Consider the following 19,919-nt stretch of genomic DNA (forward strand, 5'->3'; position numbering starts at 1 on the left):
AATGACAATTATTTGTCCCCTGTTTAGCATAGCCTAAAGTGCCAAATAATAAAGTGCAACGTCAATTTGTATTTTCTGTGTCTAAAATAAAAAATGTATCAAAGTGCATGTGCATATATATAAAACTCACTTGTGTATTTATAACATACTCCATAAAGTGGCAAACAAAAAAATATATAACTAAAAAAGTCTGTGTTCCTATTTTATATATTCAACACAAAAATTAAATTGTGACAAAAATTAAACACAAAAATATTATATATGCAAAGTCCACAGTTTTTGTTATAAATCTTATTTCTTCATGTTTCCTCATAAGGGATGTTAAAAAAAAAATAGATTTATGAACCACTTTTGCAGTTCGTAGTCTTAAAATTTTTCACTTATGAACCTTAGTAAAAAAAACAAGAAAGATTTCATGGCACAGTACACAGTTAAAATATTACACCTATAATTTAAACTAATGATATAAGAAAGAAACACAATCTAGTATTTCATAAAGTGCAAATATTTAATATACCTGACTTTGTCCTCACAGTAAAAAAATAATGGAAATCACATTACAAAATTCAGACTGTATGATAAACATCATTCACACCAGTGATAATAAAGTACATGTGGCTATCAAAGAACATGACAGATGGAGGTGTACAGCAGCCTATTGGAGCTAAACATATTTGAGATATTTCTGATTTGAGCTAGGGCAGCATAAGGATCACTCTTCTTCTCCTCATGCAGGATGCACCCAAAATCCAACCTGCACCCATTGATAAGAGGTTTCCTTTGTTAACCCACTGCAGACCTGATGACAGCAGGTTGAGAACACAGAATGTTAAGCGCCAGAGCAGACACTTGGTAAATAGAAATCAAAAAATTATCAGATTTTATGAAGATCTGTATTAAGAAGGGTGTAGGCTGCTATTGCTGGTCTTCCGAAATTTCTAGTTCCCACTCTGTCAAGCTAATGTCCCCTTCAAAGTCCCTGATCCATGGACAAGTATCAAGAAACTTAGGTGTGCACACTAAATGTGCACACTTGTTCTGGGTAAATGAATCAAAAAGACTGAAGCACCAAAACAACCAGAACACTGACATTTTCAGGAGAGGTCATCAACAGCAGACTACATACAGTATTTCTAAAACAAGTTTCCTTCCGTTGTTATGAATCACTGTAATCACAGTTCATGTATTCCATGTTTGTCACATTATACCCAAGTAAACAGTAATCCTTTTTTTCTGTGACAAAGTTAACAGAAATATCACATTATAATATAAAAAATGAAAACTATATACTACGTTTTCAATAAGTTTTACAAAAACAGTCCCATTGGCAATTATAAAAAAAAGAAACACACACATGGATGGAGCTGTCTGAAAGCTAACCCGAGCCGCTATTCTCGTCCTCTTCTGTTCTCCTGCGCTGATGTCCCAAGCCTCCAATCTCTACCTTACTGCGCTCTGTAGGTGGAGTAAGTTCTTCTAATTGTTTCATTTGTGCAATTTCCAATTCCTCCAGTCTATTTCGAAGCATAGAAAGCTCTCTTTGATGCTGTTCCTCCTGAAAGGAAGACAAAACTATGTTACAGTAAAAACTGATCTTAGCTATACCTTCAAGTTACATTTTTCATAAAGGGGCCTTCAACTTTAACCGTGGATTTCAGTTTGTCCAATCACAGCCCCGAGCCATGTGTTGACAAACACACAATTAACCCCTTGACTGCTCCTAGATTTTTACCTCCTTCCCAGCCAGTGTCATTAGTGCAGTAACAGTGTATAATATTAGCACTGATCACTGAATTAGTGTCACTGGAGAGGTCAGTGGCAGTTAGTCAGTTCCCACAAAGTGTCAGTTAGTGTCAGATTTGCTGCCACACAGTGCCATTATTAGTCGCTGAACACTGCCATTACTAGTATAAAAATAAATGAATAAATAATCTAGTATATATACACCATTGCTTGCAGATGCTATAACTTTCACACAAACCAATTAGCCAGTTTCTCGCCGCCCTATAGCAGAAATACTGCTACAGGGTGGCTTAGGTGTGCAAAATCACATATATATACGTGATTTTGCAGTTCCGGGTAGGGACATTCACGACCTTGGCTCTCAATCACCGGGTTCTGAACGGTGATTACTCGCCGACACCTGGTGATTGCCAAGTATCTCCGATGGGGGAGAGACCTGTATGTAAACAATGCAGATCTCTCCCGTGTCAGCTCCTGCACACTGCTTTGTATGACTCACACAGCCCCCATAGTGAAACAGCACACAGTTAACCCTTTGATTTCCCCAGATGTTAACCCCTTCATGCCAGTTTCAAGTCAGTTTCCCCCCAGTGACAGAATGCCCACTGCAGTTCCGCTACAAGTCACAGATAGCCGCCATTATTAGTAAAAAAACAAACAAAATTCCAGTATATATACCACCATTTGTAAACTCTATAACTTTACACCAATGAATTTACACGTATTGGGATTTTTGCAGCAAAGACATGTAGCAGAATACATTTTGGCCTAAATTTATGACAAAATTAGATTTTTTTAATTTTTTTGCTGGACATGTTTAATAGCAAAAAGTCAAAAATTGATTTTTTTCTCAAAATTGTCAGTCTTTTTATTTATAGCGAAAAAAATTAAAGACGTGCAGGCAATCAAATACCAGCTAAAGAAAGCTCTATTTGTGGAAAAAAAGGACACAGTTCATTTGGGTGCAGCATTGCATGACCACGCAATTGTCAGTTAAAGTAATGCAGCACTGTACCGCAAAATATGGCCTGGTCAGTAAGGGAGGTAAATCCTCTGGAGGGCAAGTGGTTAATATACACTTATTGTGATTGTTTGTTTACCACAGTCATGTGGCAGAATACATTTTGGCTTGAATTTATGAAGAATTGTTTTTTTTTTAATTGAATATGTTCTATAGCAGAAAGTAAAAAATATTGTTTATTTTCCCCCAAATGTTCTGTCTTTTTTCATTTATAAAATAAAAAAATAAAAACTCAATGGTGATCAAATACCACCTAAAGAAAGCTCTATTTGTGTGAAATAATGATATAAATTTCATTTGGGTACAAGGTTGCATGACTGCACAACTGCCAATTGAAATAGCTCAGTGCCGAAAAGCAAAAACTGGCCTGGTCAGGAAGGAGGGGGGTGGAATCTTCCCATACTTAAGTCCAACAGGCAGTGTACTGTTGCTGATACACTTGTGAGAGATTTGTGATAAACAGAACACAAAATATATCTCTCTGAGCACCCCCAAACTTCCCTGCAGTCAACAATGTCAATACAGAATAAAAACAAAAAAAAAACGGGATTTTTGTGTTACTCACCGTAAAATCCCTTTCTCCGAGTTCATTGATGGACACAGCCTCATAATCTTGGGTTATATTGCCACCTTCAGCAGTAGGACTAGTCAGAAAAAAAGATCAAGCACAGCACCGCCTATGGGCAGTCCTAACTGGTAGTAACCCCTCACTCTGCGATAGGCAGCTCAGTTCATTGCAAAGCAGTACAATAAAAAAAGAAAGGGTGGGTGTTGTGTCCATCAATGAACTCAGAGAAAGGGATTTTACGTGAGAAACAAAAAAATCCCGTTTTCTCTTACCTTCATTAATGGACACAGCCTCATAATCTTGACCATAGGGATGTACCAAAGCAGTGTCAGAACGAGGGGTGGGAGCACAATAAGAAGAAAACACAACCACCCAAAGGAACCCCCCCATGTAAGAGGCCCCAGAAAAACCCTCAGATAGCAGCCTGCAAAACCTTGTAGCCAAATCATGTATCCAAAAATGCCAAAACATCAAGTCTATGAAACTTGGTAAAAGTGTGCACAGACGACCAGGTAGCCGCCTTACAAACTTGAGACACGAACACCTGATGATGGAACACCCAGGAAGCACTAATTGCCCTGGTAGTGTGCCGTGACAGGGAAGGGAGACACCCGACCCCTAACTGCATAAGCCTGGACAACCGTCTGTCTGATCCAACCAGAAATAATGGCTGAAGAAGCCGCCTGATCCTTACGAGGACCATCCACAAGCACAAAGAGCGCTAGGTAAATGCTATGTAAATGAAAAATTCAAAAAAGTTTGTAAAAAAGTGTTGTTCCTATAAAATTTTGCAAATAAATAGTATTTCATCATAAATCTTGGCAAAAATTTATTCCGTTATCTTTTTAGTAAAAAAAATAATAACCCAAATTAGTTTATAACCAAAAATTATAATTTTTAAACTTTTTTTTAATTTTTTTATATTATTATTTATTTATTTTTTTTACATACTGTCACAATAGCAGTACAGTGCCACCATAGTGACAATGTACTACTTGTGGGGGGGTGATGAAGATTTTTTTTTTTTTTACACTGATTGCTTTTACACCCATAAAGGCTGTAAAAGCAATAATTTCTCAGTCTCTCTGGCTGCATTCTTGCAGCCATTGAGAACTACTGTGTGAGCTGTGATTGGTCACAGCTTGTCACATGGTACAAGGCTGTTGTGAATAGCCTTGTACCATGTGACCTCTGTGATCATTCACAGATTTCACAAGTAGTAAGCAATGATGTCAGAAGTGACATCATTGCTTACTACTCTGCATGTGATCACTGATTGGCCAATCAGTGATCACATGATCGGGACCTCGCACAGAGGTCTCATCCGACGATCGGTGTTCCACGGTGTCCGGAGGACACAGTGGGCACCAGATCGCGGTGCTGCGCGCTCCCAGGAAGCGCGCACAAGCACGGTGCAGGGAGGCCGTTTATAAACGGCCACCCGTACCTGCACTGCCACCATCTGGCCGTTTATATACAACGGGAAGTGGTTAATAGTGCTCAAGGCTAGATTCTGATCAACACTCCGTTGTACAAAAGCCAGAATCCAGGAAATGGAAAAAGAGCATGGATGCCACCCTACAGCCTCGGAATACCAAATGTAAGCCTTCCAGCTGTGATGATAGATCCTCTGGGAAGTAGACTTACGTGCCTTCAATACAGTGGGAATCCCAGAAGCTGGCAATCCCCTGTCCTTCAGCACCTGGTTTTCAATAACCAAGCCGTCAAAGCCAGAGACTGTAAAGCAGGGTGGAATATCGGCCATTGGGACAGGAGATCCTCGCGCAGTGGAAGTAGCCAGTGGACGTTGTAGGCATATAAAATGTGTGTATCATAGATATAACTATATATATATATAAATGAGTAAATGTACTGTATATACATTCATGTATGTGAAGTTGGCATTCATAGTGGGCCAGACGAACTGCATATTTTACACACCAAAAGGATAGCCAAGAACTATATTAATTTATGCATGAGGTAATTACCTTACCTATGTTATATTGGGTTAACCTGTTTTTGGGTACATATGTGGAGAGTCAGGGGGAGTTTCAGAGCAGGTTATTTGCAAATAGATTGGGAATGGTCTTAAATATTCATGGTGTGCTTGTTTATGGTGAAGAGAGCAGATTTGCCATAAACAAGACAAGGAGTATCTATTTAACTTTTTAATTAAAATTTATGCATACAGCTATTCTAGGTCTAGACATATAAGATCAAACATGCTACTAAAAGTGGTCAATCAGAGTACTTGCCATTGTGCTGAATGGGAAAAATGTGTATATTAAGGAAGCTTATTTTTGGTTAAATGTCACAGGAAGGTTCTCTGAAGGGTTCTATTTATTGCATGAATATTCTAAGTTTCCTGTCATCTGACTTATCTGTACATCCGCTTTAGGAGAGGAGCATTTTCATGTTATTAATATGAGAGCACAGGTATAGATCATAACTCACATTATTGTATGCACATTATTGTAGGTGCATATTATAGATCGGACATATGCTGGATGGTGTAGTATCTCTATGCTTGATATGAAGTATCTTAAATGGGACTTTGAGGGTTGTTGTTCATTGTAATATCTACAAGTGTTCAGCTGGATTTCTGTCATCTGTAACAAATATCTTTATCCGATGAATGCATCTCTCTGGAAAAGAACTGTTAGTTGCTGCGGGAAAAGTACATCTATAAATATACACTGGTCATACGTCCTCTATCATTGATATAAGACAACAGATTTGTCTTATGAACTGTTTCTGTGTGGACATCATAAATTTAGAAGACAACAGACGTCTGCGACCAGCTGCACCACATCAGCGTACCAGGGTCGCCGAGGCCAATCTGGAAATATTAGAATAACCGGAATCCCCTCGGCCTCTATCCTGTGTAGGAAGAGGGAGAAGCTTGAGAGGGGGAAAAGCATATATTAGGCCATAATGACTCCATGGCGCCACCAGAGATCCAAAGTATCCGCCAAGGGATCCCCTACTCTTGCCATGAATCTAGGCGCCTTCCAATTGAGACGGGTGGCCAGCAGGTCCATGTCTGGCATGCCCCATCAGAGGCAAATGTGACGAGGGATCGTGCAGGGATCATTCTCGCTGATCCAGCGTTTGGTGGCTGAGATAGTCCACCTGCCAGTTTTCTACGCCCAGAATGTAGATGGCGGAAAGAGCTGGAACATGACGTTCCGCCCATCAGAGGATGTGTGAGGCCTCCTGTACCGCTGCTGAACTCCTTGTCCCTTCTTGGTGATTGACATAGGCCACCGCCGTGGTGCTGCCAACTGGATTATGACCGGCTGCCAGTGTAGTAGCTCCGACCAATGGGAGAAACATCAGAGTCTGATCGCACGCAGTTCCACAACATTGATCGGAAGGCGAGACTCTTCCAATGTCCAACGGCACTGGGCCGACTGAATACCCAGAACCCTCCCCAGCCCATCAGGCTGGCATCCATCATGATCACCATCCAACAGAGAGGGAGAAATGACTTCCCAACCTGAAGAGCTGGAGACAGCAGCCACCAGAGAAGAGTCACATGTACCACAGGGATCAGATTGTCCATGGATGTTGAAAATCTGTCCCACCTGGATAAGATCTCCTTCTGCAGGGTTGGGTATGAAATTGGGCATACGGGACCGCCTTGAGGGTGGACACCATGACACCCAGCACCCTCATGCAGAGACGGAGAGATGGCCACTTGCAGGACAGAAGCAAGCACACTGCAGTCCGGAGTCTGAAGCTTGTCCAGCGGGAGGAACACCTTAACCTGCGCTGAGTCAAGGATTAGCCCAAAGTATTCCAAGCCCTGGGTTGGGAGCAACACGTATTTTTGAAGGTGCAACACCCAGCCGAACTCCTGCATATTGAACACCACATTGTCCTTCAGCATGGAGTCTGACTCCACTTGCAAGAGAAGATCGTCCAGGTAACCAATGACTGTGATCCCCGTTGCCTCAGCGACGCAAGAACCGGAGCCAGAACTTTTGTGAACACCCGTGGGGCGAAGCCAGGCCAAGGGTAACACCACAAACTAATAGTGCATGTCCCCGATTGCAAGTCTCAGAAAGCGCTGGTGACTGGGACAAATGTAAACATGCAGGTATGCGTCCTTAATGTCTATAGAGGCCAGGAAATCCCCCTGATGGAGGGTGGCCACCAAAGAATGAACCGATTCCATCTTGAACCTCTGAACTTTCACAAAACAATTGAGAGCCTTGAGGTCCAGGATTGGCTAAACACCTTCATTCTTCGGGACCGTGAAAAGGTTGGCTAAAAAACCCCGAAAGCTTTCCGAAGGTGGCACTGGGGCTATCACGTTCTGAAGGAACAAGTCCTGCACCGCCCCATAAAGAGCCTGTAGTCAAGGTGGGGAGAGATGAAAATTGGAAGGAAAGAACTTGTCCGGTAGGCAGGATAGAAACTCTATTTTGTAGCCAGACAAAATCAGTTTGTGGACCCAGGCTTCGGAAAGTAGGGAAGTCCACCGGTCGGCGAACCAATGAAGGCGACCCCCCACCCAGAAAACTGATGGGGGCAAACCTTCATGCTGAAGAGGGCTTGTCCGCAGGCTTGGGGGGCTTGCAAAGCCAGGAGCGCTTAGTTCCACCAGCGGGAGACTTGTTGGGCTGGGAACCTTTGTCCGCCAAACTAAAAAGTAATTTGTGAGCCGAGAACGAGGGACCCTGCTTCCGGCATGGCTCCTTGCCCTTCCTGGATTGTGGGAGAAAAAGTACTCTTCCCTCCCATAAGATCCTTAATAATGTTGTCCAGAGTGGCTTTGAATAGACACTCGCCCTGGAAGGGTAAATCAGCCAAGGCTTTTTTACAGGTTTGGACGGCCAACTAGCACTTCAGCCAAAGAACCTGCCGAAGAACTACAGCCGAGACGGACAACTTGGAGAGCAGAGGGGCTGCATACAGGGCAGCATCACAAACATATTTGTCCTTTACCAGCTGGTCCACCAGTTCCACATAGATCGGGGGTAACTGCTCATTACCCAAATTGTGCTGCAAGAGTTTAGCCCACTCAGTAAGTGTCTGAGATGCACAAGGATCTATATTATCCAGCCTGTCACCCAGCTCGGCAGTTGATTTAAGATCTCCACCAAAAGGAGAGGAAAAAAAAAAAAAGAGAGGGAAAAGGAAAAAAAAAAATCTATGGAACCACAGGTCCCAGCAGGGAGCCAGGTCCTTACTCCTACACTAGGCAGAAAAAAACTGAGCTGCCTATCGCAGAGTGGGGGGTTACTATCAGTTAGGACTGCCCATAGGCGGTGCTGTGCTTGTTCTTTTTTTCTGTCTAGTCCTACTCCTGAAGGTGGCGCTATAACCCTACGGTCAAGATTGTGAGGCTTTGTCCCTCAATGAATGAACGAGAAATCACAGATTAACTAGGAGAAACATAATTAAACAAACAAAAAAAAATTGTCACCTGTTGAACAAATGAACTGAGGCTTTAAATGTTGTGCTGCTTTTTCTCCCAATAAATTAACCAATGAAGACAACAGTCCAGGATACATACAAATGAACCAATTAGTTGTTAACATAGCCTTGACTTAAAGTGTTGCTAAACCCACAACAGTAAAATCAGTCTGTATATGCAGTAAAGCATGCTCGATATACTCACTGTGGAACTTAAGGGTTAAGCCTCTGCATTGTGTAAAAATGCTGTTTGATCCTGACTTCTCTGATCCTCCCCTTCTTCCAGTACTCCCCCTCTTATTTCCTGATAAGACATATCGTGTGGTATGTATTGCTAGAGTGTTTTTTTTTCCTTGGGAGAGTGCATGTGATCAGCACAGGGCCAATCAGCACTGTCCAGACAGAGGTCAGGGGTTCTGCATCCTCCTAGATCAGAAAGAAAACTCCTCCTACAAGCTTTAACCAGTGCTCTGCTGAACACTGATAGAAGTCACAAGACTGCTCCAAATACGAATGAGAAAAGGTATTTAGCAGTTTAACCTTACTAAAATAATTGCACTTCCATGTTCTGTGTACTGTGGGAGACCAGATAGAATGAATGCAGGGTCCTGGGTTTAGTAACACTTTAAATAAGAAGGAATTAAAACAACCCACAGAAAGATTTATGCCACGGAGCAAGATTCCCAATTCATATCCCATAAATTAGCTAATGAACAAATAGTCAGTCAGATCACAGCAAGCTTGTGATGTATAAATTGTATTATGCTGACAGCTCTTGAGACCCTAAGACCTCTGTCAAAGGCATCTGACTGAGAGGCTTCTGATTATTCAAAAGCATAGATTATTTTAGCTGCTTTTGACCTGCTTCAAGTGAGTTTTGCATCCCAATAGACTTTTATGGGAATGCACAACCCATCCGAAGCAAACAAAAGTCCACAGGCCCTTAGAGACGGTTAGGGGAAAGGATTGGAGATCATCCTGTATGGTTCATCACAGGGTATAACTTTGCACTAGAGGTGGAAAACGGTTTTAAACAGGAATGGTAGTCTTTAAAACTTCACTCCAGACACATGTAAGGCAAAAATCAATGCAGCTCTTTAATCATTAAAATTAATTGATTTTTTTTTTTTAATGTAAGCAGTGCAAGTACCTGAATTTGACATGGTGTCAGCCTCTTGCAGGCTACTGTACAACAGAGCCCAGAAATGAAAGCGAAGCAACACAAGCAGCCAATCAGGTTTGCTGCAGTGCTAATAGGAGAAGTGAGCAAAGTAATGCTGGCCATACACAATTAGAAAATCGTTCGATATGTTCAATCATATGACTTTCGAAACGCTAGTGAGCTAATTTATTGAAACGCAGTTTTACTGCAAAAAAACGAACCATCACGTCATATTTTTTGAGCCAAAACAATCCATTTTCTGAACTTTAGTTTTGAAATAGAAAATAGTTTGAAAAAATCTACAGCGCATGCATGTGTTACAATGTAACCACAGAAATACAAGCAATGAAAAGAAAGATATTTCTTTGAAATACAGTTGGAGAGTGGGAGGGTTCACAAAAGGTCAAAAAAATCTTTCCATTATTTCTACCGATCGACAAAAAATGTACCATTAATGTTGTTAACGATTGATACTATGTCAACAATTGGGGGAAATATATCAATACCTTGTTATCACATGCATGTTTAACAAATCTTTATAAATCCGACCGTTTTTTTTTTTTTTTCTAACAATTTTTTTATCCATGTATGGCCAGCATTAGAGAGAGATGAGCTCATTAGCGTGCTGCTTCATCTTTCACTATACAGTTGCAAGGTTAGGATGGTATGTTATTATTATTATTATACAGGATTTATATAGCACCAACAGTTTGCTCAGCGCTTTACAATATAAAGGGAGACAATACAGCAACAATACAGTATATTTAGGGGCTCCCTAGGCCAACACAAACTAGATGAAAATAACAACATGCCTACAAATACCCCAGAGTACCGGCAATCAGGCTCTGTGATTAGCCTGATTACTGACAAACAGTCACTATAAAGTATATTTTTAACAATTTTAGTTCCAATTTGTTTGCATATAAAGGTACCATTTTAAGCTAAGCTGTGTACATGTTTGATTATACATCTTTTATATGTTTACAAGCCCATGAAAGTCCATGAAGGTGAGAACATTGTTTACCTGAACACCATGCACTGAAAACTCAGCACCTGGAACCAATGTGGAAGATAGGTAACTAGCTGGATTCAGAAAGCCAGATGTGGCAATGTTTGGTCCAAGTATTACAGTGCGAAATTCATTGTGTCTCCGCTGGAGGTCCTTTAGCCTTTTCTGAAGACGTACATACTCTTCTTGAGGAATGTTTTGTCTAAGGCATGAGTAAAAAAAAAAAATGTTTGGTTTGGTTTTAGACCAATCTGTTTACATTTGGGGAAAAAAAGATGCAAAATGTTCAAGTCTTCAGTCTCCAGTTCAGATTTTCATAGTTAGATAAAGTGACTTTGAAGCTGACATAACTTTAACTAGACCTCTGCAGGCCTTTGAGGGTCACATCATGAGGTACTTCAAAGGCAGTGAGGGTATTAGGCATTGCCCATTTGTACGAAAGAAAAACAATGATAAAGCAGACTTTCATACAGCAGGTGGTGATGTCACCTTTCTTTCACTGAGAGCCCAAAGAAAACGGAGTACCTGAAATCTTGCAAGATGATGATACAGCACAGTGCGGTAGCATCTTCTCATGAGATTTGGGCTACTCAGCATTCTCCCAGATCTAGGCACTGCAGGCAGAAGAAGCGGGAGGTAAGGCAAGTATATTAGTTAGCTTTTCTGCCCCACAGTGTGACAAGTGACAGTAGGTCTATTTTAATTACATAAGCACCAAAGACCCGTTTATATGTTGGCGACCTGGTACATTGCATTAACACGTGTTTTAGCACAGATTATAATATAGGGCTTAGACAAAAAATGGAAGCACTACACGATTTGCAGGTGTGAAAGTGACAACATATTTTGTGTTGAAAGCAGAAGTGATGTAACATTCTTTCACTTCCGCTTTTCGATGAGACACCTATCTAACAGGTGGGAAGTCTCAATTTTGTCATTCACAGTTTGCTCTGCTAGTAATACGGAGTCATGTGAGAGCTTACTGAGCTTCAGAGAAAGCAAAATTGTTGGTGCCCGCTTAGCTGGTGCCTCTGTGACTGAAGTTTCCAATTTATTTGCCGTGTCTTGAGGTACAGTATCAAAGGTTATGACAGTATATACAATTTCTGGAAGGATGTTATCTGATAAGCATAAGCGCGGTCCACACAGTCAACTGACCAAAAGACACAAAAGGACATTGCGCAGGATTGTGACCCAGAATAAGAAAACAACTTCTGCAAAAGTGACTGCAGAGTTCAATCTCAGTCCTGTGAAGACTGAGATTAGGCTCTGCAGTCACTTTTAAAGCAGTTGTTTTCTTATTTCTGGTCACAATCCTACGCAATATCTGTCTCTTTCGGTTAGCTATGTGTCTCATCAGCTTTAACTCAAACAGGGCTGGATACAGGGGCATACTATGAACTGATTTTATAGGCCCAATTAATCATTACAATGACCCCTTCTCAGTTATCAGGATCCTGCTTATCATAGCCATCAGCAGTTTACAATAATTAGTGTTCTCGGAGGCTGTTCAGACTGTGGGCCAACAAGTGTTTATTCCACTTGAGCTGTTTAAGAACTATCTTGCCTAATAGTACTCTGGCTTAACACTGATAACATCAGTTTATTAACCCCATCAGATGTGCTCACATCTGGCTGCTGAGATAACCATGGGGTTATAGCCATGTTCTGGGAGGGGGTCTCTGGCTGGCTACGGAGATATAAATAAGCTCTGTCTCCTATTCTAAAAAAATTAATCAATGACTATTTTAAACAAGGCTGCCCTTGACTTCTGACAGTTTTTGGGGTGCCCAGTTCTCATTATCATCACATTAACCTTTACACACTAGCCTGACCGGACACTCACCTATTTAATACAGATTTTTCCGTCTCCAATTCTTCCTTTTTTGCCTCCAAAATTTCTATCTTTTCTTGTAGTCTTTTACACTTGTTGTCGTTTATGTTTTTTCTCTGTTAAAAGGAGATACAACTAATGACCAAAAAAAGCATACATGAACATCTGAAAAGTACTTTTCAAATACATCCCCATAATTAAGCATTCCACATCAAAACCCATAAAAGACACTGAAGAAAACAAAATCAAATCTGTTTGCTAAAACTTAAATTAAAGTTTGGTAACATTATTATTATTATAATACAGGATTTATATAGCGCCAACAATTTGCTCAGCGCTTTACAATATAACGGGAGACAATACAGTTCAATACAAGAGGGTTAGGAGGGCCCTGCTCCTTAGAGCTTACGATCTGAGAGCTCCAAGGAGCAGGGCTCTCCTAATCCTCTAGTATTGAACTGTATTGTTGCTGTATTGTCTCCCGTTATATTGTAAAGTGCTGAGCAAACCGTTGGAGCTATATAATTCCTGTATAATAATAATAACATAGATATAATTAGTCAGATTGCCAGCATGAGCCTGGGGGAACACCTCCTGCTAAACCTGTCAATGTGCAGTTAAGGGATTCTCAGCTCTGTAAAACTAACTATGCTATTCAAAAAGGACAGACCCACTCTAGACAGCCACAGCCATGGGCAAAATATTAGTTACACTCCCGAACCCCCCAGTACAGTCACTCAATACTGAATGCAGGTTCTGCAGTGTTGATAAAGAAGCCTAAACAACAAGTTAAACCAATTAGTGGGCTACTAACACTACCAAGGAAGCATGCAACTATGAGATGCTTCTTAGTAGACAGAATAATTAAGAAGCCTACAGAGGAGTATTTGTGAATTTCTGTATGACAAACATGGGTTCTTAGGTTACTGACTAAGTTTGCTGGCTTCAGCAATGACCTGTGAAGCAGTCTGCAGCTGTACCTGTTGCAGCCTCTACAGGATCGGTATGCAGCTTCTCACCTGGGCCCATGCTTGGCTCCTGTTCATCTATATCTGTGAAGGTAGGGTGCTGTATAAGGCTTCCTGGAAACATCACAGCACCCTGTCTGCCCTTTCACCATGTCTAAACAATGTCACTGGGTCTAAAAATGGTTACGTAATGAAAATGGAAGGGATTCATTTAAAAATGCCATTAGCATGTTAACGAGGGGGTAAGGCAGAACCATAGAAGACAGAATAAGCATGAGTTTTAAAAGATTTGTATGGGATATTAAATAAAACTACCTTTTTTTGAGCTACAGCAGCTCGGTGCAATTTGTCTTTTAATTCCTTGTATTTTTCTTCTATCTGAGACAGGTTCTCCTGTAGTTTATGTTTTTCTTGTAGCCATTCAATTCTATTTCCCTCAAGTTCTCTGTAGAAAAAAAAACAAACAAAAAAACATATAAGTCACAGTGTCATGAACAGGCTTATGGCAGCATCTTTAGTGTTAAGGAAATGAGACCAGTGATAGAATGAAGTTTATTAGCTGGACAAGGTCTCACAGTACACAGAGAATTTATCTTCACAACAAAACAGAGATCACAAAAGATGTGAAAATATACACTGCTCAAAAAATGTAAGGAACACTTGAAAACATATCACATCTCAATGGGGAAAAATATGCTGGATATCTATACTGATATGGACTGGGTAATGTGTCAGGAATGTAAGGACGCCCTATAATTTGATGGAAATGAAAATGACCAACCTACAGAGGACTGAATTCAAAGACATCCCAAAAATCAATGTGAAAAAATGATGCAGCAGCCTAGTCCATTTTGCTGAAAGTTCATTGCAGCAACTCAAAGTAGTTTGTATGGCCCCCGTGTGCTTGTATGCACGCCTGACAACGTCAGGGCATGCTCCTAATGAGACGACGGATGGTGTCCTGGGGTATTTCCTCCCAGATCTGGACCAGGGCATCACTTAGCTCCTGGATAGTCTGAGGTGCAACCTGGCAGCGTTGGATGGACCAGAACATGATATCCAAGAGGTGTTCTATTGGATTTAGGTCAGGCAAGCGTGGGGGCCATTCAATGGTATCAATTCCTTCATCCTCCAGGAACTGACTGCATATTCTCACCACATGAGGCCAGGCATTGTCATGCACCAGGAGGAACCCAGGACCCACTGCACCAGCGTAGGGTTTGCTAATGAGTCCAAGGATTTCATCCTGATACCTAGAGGTCTGTGCCTCCCTCCATGGATATGCCTACCCAGACCATCACTGACCCACCACCAAAACTGTCATGCTGAACAATGTTAAAGGCAGCATAACATTCTCCATGGCTTCTCCAGACCCTTTCATGTCTGTCACATGTGCTCAGTGTGAACCTGCTCTCATCTGTGAAAAGCACAGGGCATTAGTGGTGGACCTGCCAATTCTGGTGTTCAGTGGCAAATGCCAATCAAGCTCTATGGTGCCAGGCAGTGAACACAGGGCCCACTAAAGGACGTCGGGCCCTCAGGCCACCCTTATGAGATCTGTTTCTGATTGTTTGGTCAGAGACAATCACACCAGTGGCCTGCTGGAGGTTATTTTGTAGGGTTCTGACAGTGCTCATCCTGTTCCTCCTTGCACAAAGGAGCAGATACCGGTCCTGCTGATGGGTTAAGGACCTTCTATGGCCCTGTCAAGCACTCTTAGAGACTGCCTGTCTCCTGGAATCTCCTCCACACTCTTGAGACTGTGCAGGGACACACAGCAAACCTTCTGGCAATGGCACGTATTGATGTGCCATCCTGGTGGAGCTGGACTGCCTGTGCAACCTCTGTAGGGTCCAGGTATCGCCTCATGCTACCAGTAGTGACACTGACCCTAGCCAAATGCAAAACTAGTGAAAAACACATTTAGAAAAGATGAGTAGGGAAATGTCAGTGGCCTCCACCTGTAAAACCATTCCTGTTTTGGGGGTCATCTCATTGTTGCCCATCTAGTGCACCTGTTGTTAATTTTATTAACAAAGCAGCTGAAACTGGTTGACAACCCCCCCTGCTAATTGACTGGTGAGACCAATATCCCAGGAGTTTAACTGACTTGATGCTATGCTCTGATTAAAAAGTGTTCCTTTCATTTTTTTGAGCGGTGTACATAACCTATAGGTGTTACAAATGAAGTGCACTCTTTGAAGTGCAATATAACATGCCTAATGAATCCTATATATTATCCAAGACCAGTCCAGAAAAAAAAACTAAGAAATAAGACCTTAATATGCATGAGACAGGTAATTTTATTCAACAAAAGAGTTTTCACCAACTTCACTTTGTGTTTTGTCTCTTGTGTGCACACCACCATCAATGAACCATCCTATCTGTTTACATTAAAATGGTGCGTGCCAAGGCGAGTGGACAATCTGATGTAAAGGGATATGGGTGAAGGGGATGCTGGACAAGAGTCACACTAACTATATTTGAATATTTAGCTACAAAAAGGGTATAGTGTCAAACCTGTAACAAAGGTGGCAAAATATGGATAACAAAATGTATTTAAATTGTTCGGACATAAGTTACAGCATAAAGAATTACTTTTATTGATTATAACTATAGACAGATGTATCTTGCATTAAAATAAAAAATGTTAATAAAATCAACCATAATAAAAGTTAGTCTCACTTTTCTGCATCATGCTGAGCCTTTTCCGCCTGGCTTCTAGCACTGCGATTTTCCTGTTGAAGATGTTCTAACTTTTCTCTCAGTTTCTCATTAGCACGCAGCAAATTATTTTCAGACTCTGATAAAGATGCTATTTGAATTTGTAAGTGCTTCATTTCCTGTTTAAAAAAAAAAACAAAAAAAAAAAAAACAGAAAATGATCAGCTACTGCACAGTCATAGTGTTTCTGGAGTATAAATGAAGACTACTGCAAGATACCACAATATGGATAGAGAGCGTGATCATTAATTACTGTTGGGGTAACATTCAATAATTCAAAGGGGTGACCTGTCAGCTAAAAATGTTTCCTTCTAAGACCCTAAAGCCCAACATTTGGTCTGTGGGTTTTATGTGTTTTATTACCCATTGACCCTGCCAGTAGATCAGTTATTCTGTCACCTCGTTTGACAAACCGAGCTGTCAAAAATGTTTCAGTTACAGGATCCTGGGCAAACCATTTAACACTGACAATGGTGTTTACCAACAGTCGGCTTTTATTTATAACATTTAGGCCTTGTTCACATCATATGTGCAGAAAAACTGATGGAAACTGACACACAGATTTCACTTGCAGAGATATCAGTTTACATCAGTTTTCATGCACGTGTCAACGCGTTTTATACATGTTGCAAATTCCAGCACAGAAAAAATCTGCACATGATGCTAGTGTTGTTGATTTTGTTGTGCCCTGAAAGGACATGTGCAGAAAAACTGATGTCTCTACACCATGGTGTGTGATTTCACTGCAGAACAAACAGCATCATTACGGGAAGAAACAAATAATGAAGATAATAGCAGCATCGGCAGGTAATAAAATAGTGCAACAGAAAGGGCTCCGAAAAAACAAAACTACTGTGTGAATACTAGTGACATCATGATTGTAATTTATGATTTGCTGATAGTTCCAATTTAAGTGTGGCTAGATTACCTGGAAATCCAAACAAGCACACCAAATGAATGGTGAAAACAACCACATAGGGAAAGACTAGGTTCATACTGTGTGGGGTTGGTTGCAGGTGCAGAAATCGCAGCTGTTCCATCACCCGCAACTACAATGTGCTGCTTTGTAGAGATGTGCAGCCTGGCATTCACCCTTAAAGTGCGTTTGCGGTGCAGGAACCACAGGGAAATAGCATTGTACAAATGCACTATGCAATCTCCCTGCGGCCATGTTTTTAAAATGGTGCGATTCAAATAAATAGGGTGCCATACACAAACGCAGGCTGCAACCCTGCACAAGTGTGAACCTACGGTAAAGGAAGACAAATGACTGGCTGTAAAAGCCATTGCCTTCTAGCTGCTACACTAGGAGTGGACAGATAGTACACACCAGGAATACTAAGGCTAAAAAAAACATATTGTACAATAATTTCTGCTTTTAATTATATAGTAATATTTACCTGTTAAAAACAAAAATAACTAATGAAGACAGCTTTCTGTAGTCTGCATGTAAAACTAATTCATGTTCTACATGCATCAGCATCCTTACTTGTCTGAGCTCTGCTGCATCATGGACTTCTTTCTTTATCTGTTCTGCATAGGACACCTGTTGCTGGAGTTTAGATCTAAAAAGGAAGAAACAAAAGAGTTTAGCCATAGCTAAAAGATTACTTGAATACCACCAAATATTTAATGTGCAATTAAATAGATATAGAAATATTAAGGAGTCCCCAGATTTATCGAAACAAAAAAAGAAGAAAGTCCTTTTTTATCTCAGTTGATGCGCCTACAATGTATTTTCTCCCCACTTGGGCAATATTAACCACTGAAGCCCAAGCAGTATAGGGACTGCTCCCAGGTATGTGTATTAATAGGAATGGCCCTGAATTAGTCACATAGAAAATCTGTGTGATAATGGACATTTCAATGATCACTAGGTATCTCCTGCATTGTCCATATACTGTAAGAAATGTTGAGAAAATAAGCATCACTTGTTGGCATAGGGTAGTGTCTGGGCAGCCTTTTTTATACATGTATTTAAATAACATTTACCAGAGAAATAGTTTATTTCCATAAAACCTAGACAGGTGCAGTAATGTAATATTACATTGCATACTTAAGTAGTAAACTTGCATGTTGTTAGTAGGCACAGTCTGGTGCCACATCATATTGTTACAATGCATGGCCACCTCTCGGATATACAGCTACAGCCCCCCAAAGACCCTATGTGCATACTGAAATTATTAATGCACTGAGAAAAATTAAACTGCAAACACTGAGCTCCTTCACAAACTGCTATTTGCCTTCCTGTCTCCGACCCCAATATAGGAGTTCTCTAAAAAAAAAAAAAAAAATTCTGGAATTAGAGGTTTTATTCTTTTTGAAAAGGGGGGTCCAGCTGAACAGGGAAGGCAGTTGGATATTGTACAGTAATTGTAAGATTTCACACTGTATGATGGCTGTTCTAGCACTGCAGATTTTACTTTGCATAACCTTATTAGGGGAAAGTGCTAAGAAACAAGTGATAACTAGCAATGCATCTGTTGCCTTGCTAGCTGCAGTGTTGGACATCCATGTGTTGAGGAGGGGCACCCTATCTAACATTGCAGCTAGCACACCTAGGAAAAATGGGTAAGGTACTACATGTTCCATCAGGACCTGAATACTATGAAAAACTGATACTGTTTTAAATCAGCTTGTGATTTATGCAACATTGCTCCACTGTGCATACAGATAAGTGACACTTATTTTCTAGTTCAGCAATGCAGCTTACTAGAACACCTCCAGCCTATTCATAGGACAATGGCTTATCTTCATCAATTCTGTACAGGGGGTTTAACCAGAAAGCAGTAATGGTAAACCAGAGAGAAGTGGAGTGATCTTCCTGACTATCAAATGTCAGAATATCACAATAAAGGTTGTCCAAAAATTGCAAACCGGTCCGTAAGACAGTAAACAGAGTATTTAGCCATTTGCCTCTCCACTGAGAGTTTAGCTCCACTTTAAGCAACCATTTCTAAAATATAGCCTGCTATAAAAATTAAAAACGCACACTCAAGTATTTATACAATTAAAAACTAACCTTAAATTCTGAAGTTCCTTTCTGGCAGATTCCTCTGCTAACAGAGCAATCTGAACCTTTTCTTTGAGTTGATTTATTTCTGTGTGGTTATGGTGGTCCTGATCCTCTTTATACTTCTCCAATTCAGTTACTCTGTTTTCTAGCTCCAGCCTAAGGGAAAATACAACAGCCAACTAAATTTAAAAACAGGGAACCACACATGAATTGGAATAAACAAGCAGGTACGTGTACAGTACAGTACAGAGTTACGCCATTGCTGACCTTTCAGCCAGGATTGTAGCAGTTTCCTGTAGGCCTGCTTCTTTGGCAGCTTGCACTTTACGTATCAGTTCACGCTCTCTCTCAGCCAGTAGCTCCTTTTGGCGTTCTAGAGTTGCTTTCAGAATCCCATTTTCGGTTTCTAATTCTGCCAAATAGAATTTTCCATTTTCAAAGTTCCTTTTT

The 19,919-nt window shown here is 40.8% G+C and overlaps 1 protein-coding gene across 2 annotated transcripts in view; it reads right to left on the minus strand.

Moving 5' to 3' along the window:
- Positions 1-489: 489 nt before the first annotated feature.
- CEP83 (centrosomal protein 83) overlaps positions 490-19,919 on the minus strand; it is a 62,454-nt gene continuing 43,024 nt past the window's right edge. The window contains exons 9-16 of one of the 2 annotated variants that reach the window (XM_089652673.1): positions 19,737-19,881; positions 19,476-19,625; positions 17,943-18,018; positions 16,415-16,572; positions 14,045-14,174; positions 12,774-12,877; positions 10,943-11,129; positions 490-1,555 (exon numbers count right to left, since the gene is read on the minus strand). In XM_089652673.1, the coding sequence (XP_089508799.1) occupies positions 1,376-1,555; positions 10,943-11,129; positions 12,774-12,877; positions 14,045-14,174; positions 16,415-16,572; positions 17,943-18,018; positions 19,476-19,625; positions 19,737-19,881 (1,130 nt within the window). In that variant the 3' untranslated portion in view covers positions 490-1,375. Of the gene's footprint in view, positions 1,556-10,942; positions 11,130-11,494; positions 11,542-12,773; positions 12,878-14,044; positions 14,175-16,414; positions 16,573-17,942; positions 18,019-19,475; positions 19,626-19,736; positions 19,882-19,919 lie in introns of those variants that run through there. The other variant, XM_089652674.1, reaches the window with a different exon arrangement.

This window comes from Staurois parvus, unplaced genomic scaffold (assembly GCF_062004578.1).
Source record: "Staurois parvus isolate SC_StPar_1 unplaced genomic scaffold, SC_StPar_1.0 ptg000025l, whole genome shotgun sequence".
NCBI lineage: Eukaryota > Metazoa > Chordata > Amphibia > Anura > Ranidae > Staurois > Staurois parvus.